General features: G+C 32.8%; 1 protein-coding gene across 1 annotated transcript in view; it reads right to left on the reverse strand.

Annotated features, from left to right (window-relative positions):
* Window positions 1–13,927, reverse strand: part of MDGA2 (MAM domain containing glycosylphosphatidylinositol anchor 2) — an 803,556-nt gene that overhangs the window by 20,987 nt on the left and 768,642 nt on the right. Inside the window, exons 13-14 of the mRNA XM_024757993.1 lie at window positions 11,767–11,922; window positions 11,138–11,296 (exon numbers count right to left, since the gene is read on the reverse strand). Coding sequence (XP_024613761.1) covers window positions 11,138–11,296; window positions 11,767–11,922 — 315 coding nt within the window. The remainder of the gene's footprint in view (window positions 1–11,137; window positions 11,297–11,766; window positions 11,923–13,927) is intronic.

A 13,927-nucleotide genomic window follows, 5' to 3' on the forward strand; every position in this document is an offset into this window, starting at 1 on the left:
TGGGAGGGAGGGAGACACAAGAGGGAAGAGATATGGGAACATATGTATATGTATAACTGATTCACTTTGTTATAAAGCAGAAACTAACACACCATTGTAAAGCAATTATACTCCAATAAAGATGTAAAAAATATAAATAAATAAATAATTAAATTGCATTAAACATTAAATAAAGTAATAGTACTTTTTTGAACCTGTTGTCATTGGATGAACAAAGCATTATGTAGCATATACCTTTCAGAAATTATTTGAAGAAATAGCCTGTGTGCGAATTAATTAGGAAAGGACTGCTTGCCTATTCCATGGCCTACCTCTACTATAGCTTCTAGCTGTATCAGTGGTAACTGACTGAGTTGAGCTGTAATAATTTCTACTGATTTCTATTTAAACTGTATTGTTTTTTTCAGAAAGGAAAGTAACAGTTATCTTTTAATTTTTATTTTACTTTATTTTTTGTATTTCTTAAATGTACCCCCTTAGCTTCTTAACCTAGTAGAAGTCCTTCAATAGCTTGCATGTAAAAAAATGAAGCCTGCTCCCTCTAAGCTACCAATGCAGTTCAAGTTGTTCCATACATTAAAAAATTATCAATGGATACTTAAGTAAATGTGAGGTGCTAATGTAAACAGATGGCAGTGAATGAATTACCATTTTATATGGAAGTCTTATTTCTCTTGGGTAGCATGGCCTGTTATTTTGATTAAAGTGACAGGAATCAATCCTGTCATCAAATCAGTACATGGAAATTTCTTTTAAATGTTAATAAAATGATTATACACTTTTTAGACTTATTCATTTTAATTAGGCTAACAAAGCAGTGTTTACTATCTGTCTTTCAGAATTTACTTAAAGTAATAAATGCATACTTTTGAAATAAAACACATATTAATATATATGACTTACCATTACTATATCAATAATGATAGATTCCTGTATCTATATTGAATGTATTTTATCTCAGAGAATATGCTTTGCTGTGATCATGTTTACTTTTTCTTAAATAACATTTTCGTTTTACATGTATAATATAATTTCAAAGTTGAATTATTACTGTTTATATTTATTGAATGTGTACTATGTGAAAAATATTTTTCTTAGGTCTAAAGAGGCCAGGTCTAAATTATCCCAGATTTTGAATTGGTTTTTGAATAGATTATATAGCTAGATTTTACTTAAAAAGGCAAGTATTACTTTTTTTTATAACAAAAAGACACTAGAAATATAACTGAAATAAGTTCTTTCAAATATATTATAATTTAAGTGTCTTATTCTTATGTGCATAATATTAATTATATTCCATTTTCCAAATCAATGAATACAAATTATGGATTCACTGGTCTATTTTAGAGCTGATGACAAAAATGCTATTAACAGACAACTGATTTTGGAACTTTTTTAAAAGCATGTTTATAGCTTTTAAGGTATAAAAGAGAATTCAGTACCAAAATTTACTTAAACTTATGTCCAGGTCATCTTGGTCAACAAAATTAGAACTTGCAAAACAGAATAAAGCTATTCAAGAGAAGTTAGATTCAGCAAAGCTGATTCGGAGCATTATTATAGTATTACAGTAAGAAAATTCCAAAGTGAATATGATGGATTGTGTTAATACCCTTTAAAAGTAACTTTAAATCCCCAGAGGCAGTGTATTTATGCTTTGGTAAGCACCAGATATCAATAGGTATGAATTTAATCATCCCCAAGGATTTTCAAATGTTATGTAGTACCATGACACAAGTTTGAAGTTGGTAAGCAAAACTTAACTATCTTTTTCTTCTGGGTTTCCAAATTCTTATCTTTTGGTCACCAGTGTTTAAGAGTTAGGTGCCAGAGTTAGAGATAACTTTGTTCATCTCATGCTTAGGGATTACAGTCAGAAAGGCTAAATGAACTAAATGCCGTATTATCTCATGAGCAGTGACCTAAGGTTTGGGGTTATTCATGGTGTTATTCAATAACACACTTCTTATTTTAATATTATTTCATATAAATTGCAGTATAAAATATAAGTTGCTTAAATATTATTTATAATTACTGTTACCAAGTTCTCTTCTTTAAGTCCTTAGCATAAACTTACTTTTAATTATTTTACTATAAATATGTGTTTTATATGTTTTAGATAAATAATTTAAATATATGTCCTAAAATGTATATACTTCTTTTTTTAATAGATACTTGAAATTACCAAGTTCATATAAATTAATCTGTAATTTGCTTTACTCCAAAGCCTGGGGAATCACTTGAATATAAATCACATTTTTATTCTAATCATTAATACAGGCTCATTAATTTGAGTTTCAAGATGTGCCAAAATCACCTAGCTCCAGGGAAGAGCTGTCTATTGATAGGTAATTGGTAACATCATTTGTATTATACACACAGACAAAATGGGAAATTATAAAATCATTATTTTCTGCTTGAATAGAAATAGCTGCAGCATTCATTGTTAGTTTTTAAAATATATAATTGCAATGATATCTTAAATAAAAAGTGTCAGTTCACTTTCTCCAGTCATTACCATGCCTTCTTGTATCCAGTTGAATCTCTACATTAGTGTCCAATAAATTTAGTAAAACATAGCTTTCATCAGGCTTTCTATTTCTCTGATATATGCAGAGACCTTATATAGATCTTGTCATTATTTGGTTCTAAAGCCAAGCAGGACCCTGTGGGGCCCTCCCAGGTACAAATCCTTTCCAAGCCCTCCAATTCTTGCTTATAGGAACAAGGCTTCAGTTTTCTAGACCTTTCAGGACTACCAAAGGGCAAATTCAAACAGTTGCTAACCAGAAAAGTGAAGGAATGCAGAAACAAAGGAGGAACAGTCAAGAAACAATAGTGCAGTGATGGTGCAGGGTCCTGGTTCCTCCTGAAGAAGTATACATAATAACATCTTCGAATTCTTCTGCTCGAACTAAGGCCCCCACCTAGGTGGAGGATGGTAACATATGGCTGAGCACAAGATTCCTGGAGCACTGCCCTGTTACCTCAGCACCAACCAATCAGAAGAAAGTCGCATACCCTGCATCGCTCACCCCAAAGTCTGCTTATAAAAACGCTTCCCCAAAAACCATCAGGGAGTTTGGGCTTTGTAGCTTGACCTGTGTGTTCTCCTTGCTTGGCTTTTGCAATAAACCTTTCCCTGATACAAACTCTGACACTTGGGTTTGTTTGGCCTCACTGTGCATGGGGCACACTAACTTGCATTCAGCAACACTTACCTCTTTTAGAGGATGGTTTACATTTCTTTTTTTCTTTAGAAACTTTATTTTAACTCTGCTGTTCTAGGTGTTCTCTCCTTGTTCACCCATGGCATGGGCCTATCATGCATTTTTGGTGTATATTACTTTTTGGCTTTTATTCAGTAATTTATTACCCTAAATAAATTATAAACTATTTGATGGATAAGAACCTTCTATCTTAATTCTCTTTTATCCTTTATAGTTCCCTAAACACCACTAGGCACATAGCATGTGCAATTCATCCTATTGAACAGAAATGAGTGAATCTAAGACCTAAGGGTAAAAGTACTCATCATAATAAAACTGCACTTCCAATGACGTTAGTTTAAAAAGGCTGGTACACTGGATGAGAAGCAAAAGCATTTAACTTATTTGCTTACCATTAATTTGATTGATGAAATAATACTGTTTATTAATTACACTGAAAATGAGATGTATATTTGAAACATAAGACTTTCTCAGTCACATTATTAATTTTGTTTAAACATCCTAGCTTCTACTATACATTGTCTGAGGCAATGTAGGGGATCAGAATTTGCCACCCTAAAATATGTCTCTTTGGCATATTAATTGTTTTAAGCTTGTTATTTTCTGAGAAACAGCAGAAGTGGGAAAGACTCTGAAAACCAAGTAGGAGTTGCCCCTTTGTAAGGAACATGTACATTTATAAGGGAAATCTCCATTTGTAAGTGTGTCTCCCTCTTATACCTGGACACATGTATACATGAGGACAACCAGGTCTCTAGAAACTCTTATCAATAGAGAAGGCAATGACTTAAATCTGCATCACAATCACCCAGTTACTGCACTTTTCCTGGTAACCTCCCATAGCTGACTCTCCCTACCCTCAACAACCTCTTTTATCTTTAGCTGAGGAGGGTATTCAAGGTGAGGACTTTGGCCATTTTGATGAGTTACTCAGTTTTTCTGGGTCTCTCCCATGTATACACGTTACTAAACTTTGTTTGATTTTCTCCTGTTAATTTATCTCATGTCAATTTAATTCTTAGACCAGCCAGAACCCAGAGAAGTAGAGGAAAACTTCTTCCTCAATAGGACCATCATCAATGAGTAATTAAATAGGAAGAAAATAAATTTAGGGACAGTTGGTGGTTCATAACCAGAGACTTAAAAGGTAAATGTACTACATATTACATATGGTCTTATTAGAGAGTCTGTGACAAGGATCTGTAATAATATTTTGATTATACGTGGTAATAAATCATGGTTAAAGTCTATCTACCACCCTCTTAAAAAATACATCTTAATTTAACAAAGCAGTTTACTGAATGAATGTCTTCTTTCTATTGCATTGTTTTCACACTGATGACATTGGCATTATCAGTATTAACTACAAACAAGACTTCACTGAAAGCATTATATAATTCTTAACAGAAAGAATGGCTTAATATCAATTATTAACAAACAGCCCACTGTAGGTAGCTATTCTCTAACATTTAACTGTAGAATACTAAATAACTTTATCTATTCTCTCAGCCACCAGGGAATTGTCTTTTACAAGGACCTTAATTCTGAGAAATTATCAAGATGTAAGTATCTCAAAATTACATATTTATTTTGCTGAGATTCTTCTACAGTCAATGTAATTAAGACTCTAAAATAATGGCACCTTAATATTTTTTTTTTCAGGCTCAAATCGACTCTCACACGGTATTAATGCCAAGGGGAAAAAATATGTGAGTAGATTTTCTGTTTTACAAAGCAAAATATAAAATATAAGCAAAAATGTTGATTTAAAAAAATACTAATCAGAAGAAATATGATCTTTGACTAAAATAAGAATAAAAATCAGACTCCTAAAATCATGCAAAAGATTGTCACCTTTGCTTTCTCTACACCTTGTATAAAAACATTTAAGTCCCCTTTTAAAAATCTTTGAATGTCAGCACTGAGAAAGCTTTAATCCAGCTCTTGCTAAAGGATAACCTGAGATAACCTGAGAAACTTAATTGAGGTTAATTTCAGATTCATTAAATTTTATTTCTACATTTTGTTAGATCATCATAAGGTAACATGGATCATAATATTTCAGCTGAAAACCCAAATTTTATTCTTTAATGTTATTATGGCCTTTCAGTATATACAATTTTTATTTGTACATGTTTCATGTTTTTTCTAAAAATACTACACGAAGATATTGCTAAGAGTATAGCAATATCTATATAGTATAGCAATATCTATATTGCTTATAGATATTGAGTACTTTTACAAAATACTAAGTACTTTCATAAAGATAAATTTCCCTTTAATTAATTAAGAAATATGTGACACTTTTGTTTTCCTCTACACTTTAGCTGCCAGATAACTTAAATTCAAATTCAAGTTAAGTCAGTGATTAACTTCTATTTTTTTTCCAACCTATCCTATAAGGTCTTGGTGAAACTACCTTCTGGTTTCAATCTAAACTCATACTTTCATTTCCCTCATGTTGTCATTCTTCTAGCACACTCAGAAGCTAAAGTATCTATTTTTGGATGATTTTTAAAAAAATCTCTTGAGCATTTGTTTTTTCCAGAGGATCAAATATAAATAAATCATGCTATTGCTCTCAAGGAGCTTACAGTCTAACAGGGGTCAGGGTGACAAACATTATGATAAAGATGTGCACCAGGTGTTAGGAGAACAGAAGGAGCAGGGAGGATGGGGAGGAACTTGAGCAGATGTCTTTGAGTTGGATTTTGAAGGAAGAATATGAGTAACCTAGATGATTAAAGAGGTGAAAAAGTACTACTTCTACCATATGTTTTTAAAAATATTCATTTACTTAACAAATATTTATGGATGGTCAAATAAACATTTACATTTGCAGGGTACCATGTGATGAGAAGAATCATTGTTTCTACTCTTCCAAAGTATACAGTTCAAGCAGGACAAAAACAGAGTCTGTAAAGAAGCCCCAGATACAACACAGATTGATTTGGAGAACTTCAGGTATAACTGGAATAAACCATGGAGCTGCCCCAAGGAGATGCCAGAAAAGCATGTATCCTTGAGGCCCTTACATTACTAGTTTTAGAGAATGATCTTTATCCCCAGAAACTAGGGGCCAAAGAGACAGCAAGGAAGGCAGTTAGCAGACTAATTCAGTACAATACACAAGAAGGGATGGAGAGTCAAACTGAGCATTATATCCTAAAATACATTTCAAAACACTGAGGATTGATGTCCTGATCGCCAACCTCTCCAACTCTCTCTATATCCCTGATCAGTATCGATTTCCTTTTACCACTTTCCTAAAATGGTTTACTCTTTGAAAATGAAACCTTTGCATTTATTTTAAACAGAAAATAGAAACTGTTAAAAAGACAAATTTCACATCTGTTTGCTGTTCTTGCATCTAAGAATGAAGCAAAAGCCACATTCTTAATTGTTTTCATCCCATCTCAGTAGAAGAGACATTAGTATTCTCTTCAAGGCTAATCCCCCACCAGACCTCTAAATTCTCATCTCTTCAAGAAACTTGCTTCCCTCTGATTTGTGTATCTCTAAACTTACCCTTTCTTTTAACTCTTTTTTCTCTTATTTAAGTCCTTTTACAAGCCCACATCTCTCTACTTCATCACTTCTTCCTCACCCTCAAGATTCATGACAATAGATGTCATTAATGAACTCCTTTTCCTTGCTTCCCATTTGTTCCACAATGAAATTAGCTTTCTAGAGGCACAACTGTATTTGAACCATTGTTATCAAGTTCAATGAATGTATTCATAAGTGTCTTTTGTATTTTTATATTTAATTTCCTGTATGTTATGATGCTTATATTTCAAATTCTCATTTCTAGAAATAAATGAAATACATATTTTACTGATTTTTAATAAGCTCTTGTCATATCCAGTGACCTCATATGAGGTTCAATTTCTTTGTAAGAAAATTAGAAATTTAGCTGATTAATCAATCAAAATGCCTCCTAGTGGTCATAGGATTGCTGAAATAGTCTTATATTATTGTCAATAGCCAGATCATGTACATTGTATTATATCATGTACATATGAATCAACAGTTAAAGGGTGACACATTAGAGCTTTCATTTATATTTTATTAAGTCAATTTTGATGGAAACTTAACAAGAAATTGTACCACTGTGGCAGATAACCTCTAAGATGCTACCCAATGATATCAGCCTCCTAGGATTAACACTCTTGTGTCATTTCCTCCCCCTGAATGTGAGTTGAAACGATCAATCAGTTATAATAAATAGAATAAGTTATGGGATATCACTCCAGTCATCAAGTTGTTAAAAATTCTTGGGCATGTATTTGCTCTCTCTTCATAGATTGCTTGCTCTGGAGGAGGCCTGCTGCCAGGAGACAGTCCTATAGAGACATCACATGGCAAAAAACTGAGAAAAGCCTCTGGCCAACAGCCAGCCAGAAATCAGTATCCTTAGTCCAACACCTGTGAGGGAGTGAGACCTGCCAAAAACCTAGTGAGTGGGCTTAGAAGGGTATTGTCCCCAAATGAGGTCTTCAAATTAGACAGCAGTCCTACCTGATAGCTTTTCTGCAACCTCATGAGAGACCTAGAGCTACAGACACTCAGATAAGCCATACCCATACTCGTGACCCACAGAAAATATGAGATCATAAATGATTTAAAGTATAAAATGTTTTTAGTTTTAAAGTACAAAATGTGGGAGAAATTTATCATGCAGCAATAGATAAGTAATGTAACATATCTGACTTTATTTCAAAGAGGAACCTCTTTTCTAAATAATGAATAACTGATCACCCTTTTTTGTATTATTAAAAAAATTGTGACTCTTCGCAATGATATATTGTCCGTTAGTCCCAGTTAAAAGAGCAATGATTATTTATGGTTGACCAGGAAGTAATAACTGCAAGTAGGCTATTAGAAATCCAGGACAAATCATTTTTGAATCTGGATTTCCAAAAGAAGGAATAAAACTAAGACTGTAATTTGTAAAAACCAGTGACTATAAATGCACCCCAGTTTAACAGATGAATGAGTGTCTTAGAATAATATTTGCAAAGAGGAAGGGTTTTAGATACAGGCAGCAACTCTCTAATGAGGTAGTTCACCTAGCCATCACTAATTAGTCATGTCTGGAACAGATATTTTTCCCTAGATTTTAGTAAGCAGCATGATTGTGTCCTGCTGAGAGGGGACCCAAGTGACAGACCTAATACCTGCAACCTTCAACCATTTGAGGAAGCAGAGAAATGGCACAGGTATCAAAGTGGTAAATATTTGAGAACATGGAAGAAATGGAGAACTGCCTTCTCTTTGAAATAAGCAGAACAAAACTAGCAGAACAAGGAGGCATTCACTGACAATAAAGAGCATAAGAATAACAACTGTGAAGTTAAAAGTATATTGAAATTATCTTGGGATTCAGCATAAATATGCAGAAAGTTTGAGAGGGAGCTCTAAGGTAGCCAGCCTCAAAAATAAGGTAAATACATAGTTTACTCATTAAAGTAATTCAATATATTGATCTTGGAATTATTTATTTAAAAACCATTTTAAATATGCCTGTTCCAAGGTAAATCAGGAGAAGAAAAAGTCCATGAAATATATTTGAAATAGAGAGTAAGTAAAATCATACCTCATCAACTAAAGGGAAGAATTAGAGTTGAGCTAATTCTCTTTGTAATGAGAGTAATCTCACAATAAGTAAGATGGTTTGGCAATTGTGTGGAGATTTATTTCCTTCATAGTTTAGGCCGTAGTGAACCCATGACTATTCTCACAGCTTTCTAATTGCTTTTCCAGTCCATATTCTGTTTCTCAATAATTTTACCCACACTTATAAGATTTATTTTTCCAAATCATATATCTCACTATGCTTGTTGTCTACACAAAATTCGTAATAATTCCGCCCTGACTACTAAATAGCTAAGCTTTCACAACATTGCAAAGGTCTCCCTGCAGAGCGGCAAAGCAGGCAAACTACGTGTCCAGCTTCCCAGGTTAGTATTTTGGCTTCACTACTTATCAGTTATGATATGATGGGCATGGTAATTAAAATTCTCTATATTTTAGTTTCCTTATCTATAAAAAACAGGATAACAATTTTAATGAGTGCAAATATTTATTGTGAACATTAAGAGAAATAATCCATCACGTGTTAGGAAGAGTGGCCTGGTCCATTATGATTACTTCATAAATATTTGCTATTACTTTATTATTGATAATATTGCTGCTCTTTGAAATTCAAAGTAACCTAAGATTATGTGTGTCTACCATCTGATAGAAGATTTTATATATGTTATCTCATTTAACTTGAACTACATATTTCTGAATTAGGAATTATTATTCCTATTTTACAGATGAGGAGAGCAAGATCTAGACATTTTAAGTGACTTCTGTAAATTCTTACAGTGACTGACTGCTACAACCAAATTCCCACCCAGGTTTCCTAACTTCATGTTGAGGGCATTTTTTGCTGCATAAGAGTTTTCCTTTCTGGGCTTGTCACCTACTGCTCCACTGTGAAGAATATGGACTAATAATGTTGGCTATGAATTTGAACACCAGCATAACCAGTTACTTGTAATTCATACAAACTCACTGAGGTTCAGTTTTCTCGACTGTGAAACATGGATAATGATGCTCATTTTTATAAATTTATTAAAAGGATTACTTCACTTACATAAGTATAGTAGCTGGTATATATCATGTGCACAATTTTGTTACTTTATATGAAAATATTTACACTTTTATTTTGTTAAATTTATCTTAAGACCATATTATCCTCATATCTTGCATTTTACTTCCTCATTACCAGTGCTTTAATCTTCCCTATGCTTATCTCTGTCTATTGAAAATGTACACTTCTTTCATAGAGAAACATTTCCCTTTGTCCCAAAGCATTGCCTTATCCTCCAAATAGACAGAGATCCACAATCCCTTGCCAATCTCTGTGGAGCTAGATATGCTTCACCATTCAGAATTTTGTCTTACTTTAGAAAGTTAAAAGAGGGTATGTCTTGTATATTATGTAACATCCCCAGGAAAGAACTGAAACAGAATCCCATGATTAAACATAGTAATAGTTTTGCTGTAAATAGTACATATGTTCACACTCATTTGGATAAATAAAGACTATACATATGTTCATATCAGTTCAGGCCAGATATTCTAACACATGTAGATCAGGTTAGCATGTGTTGTCAGATAATCACATTTAAAACAATTTTGAGTTCAGTTGTTTTGATTTTAGAATTGCACATAAAGAATTGTAGATCTGCATGAATTCCTTCCACCCACCGCCCTTACCAGGTTTGTTAGGTTCCTTCTCGAGGTTATGTGGTATTCTGTCTAGCATGATTGCGTATTTACTCATCTTAGCCTTTGTTATTCTTAAGGTCTCTAAGGGCAGGAAGTGTGTCTTTATATTTGTATGTTTTTCAGGATCAAGGATGTTCTCAAATCCTACTAGGTGTGTTAGGCATACTTTATAAACAAGAAACTATCACCAATATTCCAAATGTGTAGATAGTGCTAAAAGCACTTGTCTTCCAAGTATGGCAATGCTTCTTTTCACTGTCATTAATATACACTGAGGCATTATTCAAGCAAATTTCTTTGGAAACAAACAGAGTAAATTATACTGGTATTAATTTCCAAGAAGATCTCATAAAGAACTTAACCTATTGATGGTCTGCCTGAATTAAGATTCTAGAGGATGTAGGTAATGCACCCAAATTTCAAATTTTAATATAAATTTGGGAAATTAGGACATGATGGGGGAACATTCCTAGCATCTTATTTTGCAATTTGCTGGTAAGCCGTTTAAAAGTCAATGATGATACTCTTTGACTAAAATTGATTTCATGCTATGTGTTTGTGAACCTTTTTCTTCTGAGTTATGATTTACTTTTGAATAAACATAGTAATTCTTTCCATCTCACCTATATGTTGTCCATACATGTGATAAAAGAAGCTGAGACAATATGCAGTGTTCGTGGGTCCATAAGGGTTTTTGGGAGCTATACTGAAAACAGGGCTGAGAAGTCGAGCCTTTTCTCCTTCCAATCTGGGTCTAGATGTCTCAATGTACATATAAAAACCTTAAAAAGACAAAATAAAGTGTTTAAGCAAATTATTATTAGGCAACATGAAATTTAAAATCACTGAGAAGTTCTAGAGTTTTCATACAAAGTAAAGATTGATAGGAGAGTCTGCATCTCATTTATAAAATGTATATATACAAACATAATATAAAGAATAAATAATCTATATAAAGATAAAATTGTTTAAAATGTATAAAAACTTGAGACAAAATTGGAATTTTAGACTTGAATTATCAAAAAAAAATTCCTAAACTCTATATATGTCAGTGAGTTCTGAGTGAAAATTAATGATTACAGACTTTGGAAATATCTGACTTATTTGTATGGTACATAAAAATTTCATGTTTTATTCCAAAATCTTCAAATCTATTGCTAAACATTATCTTGCATTTCGTATTAACAGCATTTCTAAAAAGTCCAAGGCTGGAGTATGATTGTTATGAACACAACATTTCATACCCTCATACCTTCTTTGGAGCCACTACGATCAGCGTTAGGTCCAGTGTTTGGAGTATATTTTGTATTTCTTGTTGCAGTACTTTGCTTTGTCCAGTCAAAATTGTCTGTATCATCTTGGGTAAACAAACAAATGTTACCATCTTCAAATCCACAGTGAAATTCTCCTGTTGACGAATTTTAATTAAAATAATTAAGATAAATTAAATGAATACAAATATTGCAATATTCTTATAAGAAAAATTTAAAACATTATACAGCAATAATAATGCAAGATTGCAATAATGGCACCATAGCCAAAATAATGCACAAGATGATGACTAAACTTAAAACTATTTCAATTTTAATGAAAATGAAAAATAATCTTGATATGTAAAGCAGTCTCTTATTTAATAATTTAAACCCAAACCATTTTCCTCTGAAATATCCAGATAAATGAAATTAAAGAATACAATGCATGCTTGTATTATGGCTGAAGAATTTCCCCAACTTTCATTGTTCAAGTATAGGTACAATCCAAACAAAACTGTCAATTAGAAAAAGATCTTTATTAATTTACCCAACAGCACTTTAAAGCTGTATACCTTGAGGTTACAATTTTTCACTCCATGTCTCGAGATGCTTTCACATATACCCATTTGCACAAATGGAAGTTTACTTAGGGGAAGATAATGGCAAATTATTTTTAAAAGTAGTTATCTTTCATGCTTTATTTGAATGTAGATTTGCCAGGTGCTTGAAATTCACTAGAAATAAAGTAATGAAGAGAACTTTATGAAGACCCTGTGGAAGGACTGGGATTTCTTGGATGCCAGCCACATGCTGAGCTAAGGCCCAACAACAAGTTCACTGAGAGCTTTCCTTAAGTGTCCCTGAAATGAGGGTGGTAGTAATATTTCTAGGTATCAAAAGGTTTTCTTACTGGGATGGACCCTGCTTGAAACAGGGGGGTAAATAATGGAGTTTATAATCTCCACCAGATACAAAATTAAAATTATCCTTAACTGAAAAAAAAACCCCATGTAGTTTATATTATTTCATTCAAACTTATAAGAACTCTATGAAAATACAGAAATGCTAACTCATGAGGCTGATGTAGGAGAAAGCTTTGGCTAATTCCAGATAGTAAATAATGAAGTCAAAAGTGAGTACATATTCCCTGCAATTCATAAAGACATAAACACCTAAATAATAAAAACTCCCATTTTTCCCCCCTGCAATGGGTTACATTTATCAGATATTCCTGGGAGTGGAGCCCTTGAAGTTGGGATCATGTCTTTGAATTAATCTGTGTGTTTCTATACACTAACAATGAACTATCAGAAAGGGGAATTAAGAAAACAATCTCATTTTCAGTAGCATCAAAAAGAATGAAATACTCAGGAATAAACTTAGCTAAAGAGATGAAAGACTTGTACGTTGAAAACTATGAAACATTGATGAAAGAAATTAAAGAAGACAAAAATAAATGGAAAGATGTCTCGTGTTCTTGGATTGGAAGAATTAATATTGTTAAAATTTCTATACTACTCAAAGTGATCTATATATTCAATGCAATCCCTATGACAATGCCAGTGGCGTGTTTTTTTTTTTTAATTGAAATAGAAAATATTCCTAAAATTCTTATTGAACCACAAAAGACCCCAAATTGCCAACACAATTAGGAGGAGGAAGAACAATGCTGGAAACATCACACTTACTGATTTTAAAATATATTGCAAAGCTACAGTAATCAAAAGAGTATGGTAGTTTTATACTATTGGTGGCAATGTAAATTGGTACAGCTATTATGGAAAACAGTATGAAGGTTCCTAAAAAAACCTAAATACAGAACTACCATATTATCCAGCAATACCTCTTAAGAATATATAACCAAAGGAAATGAAATGAGTACCTCAAAGAGGTATGTGCATTCACATGTTCACTGCAGTATTATTTGCAATATATGAGAAATAGAAACAACCTAAGTGTCCATTAATGGACTGTATTTACTTTTAATCTTCTCATGACAACTGTTTTTAAACATTTCTACTGGAAGTGCAGTCAGAGTACTTACCTTCAAAAGAATTATAATCAATATAGTAACTAATTAGCAATAGTACCCTGGGTAGAAGCCAGGGAGAACCTGATTTATGCCATTAGTTCATCTTGAAGCTGTCATGTATTTGTTCT

The sequence above is a fragment of the Neophocaena asiaeorientalis genome, unplaced genomic scaffold, assembly GCF_003031525.2.
Source record: "Neophocaena asiaeorientalis asiaeorientalis breed wild unplaced genomic scaffold, Neophocaena_asiaeorientalis_V1.1 scaffold464, whole genome shotgun sequence".
In the NCBI taxonomy this organism is placed as follows: domain Eukaryota; kingdom Metazoa; phylum Chordata; class Mammalia; order Artiodactyla; family Phocoenidae; genus Neophocaena; species Neophocaena asiaeorientalis.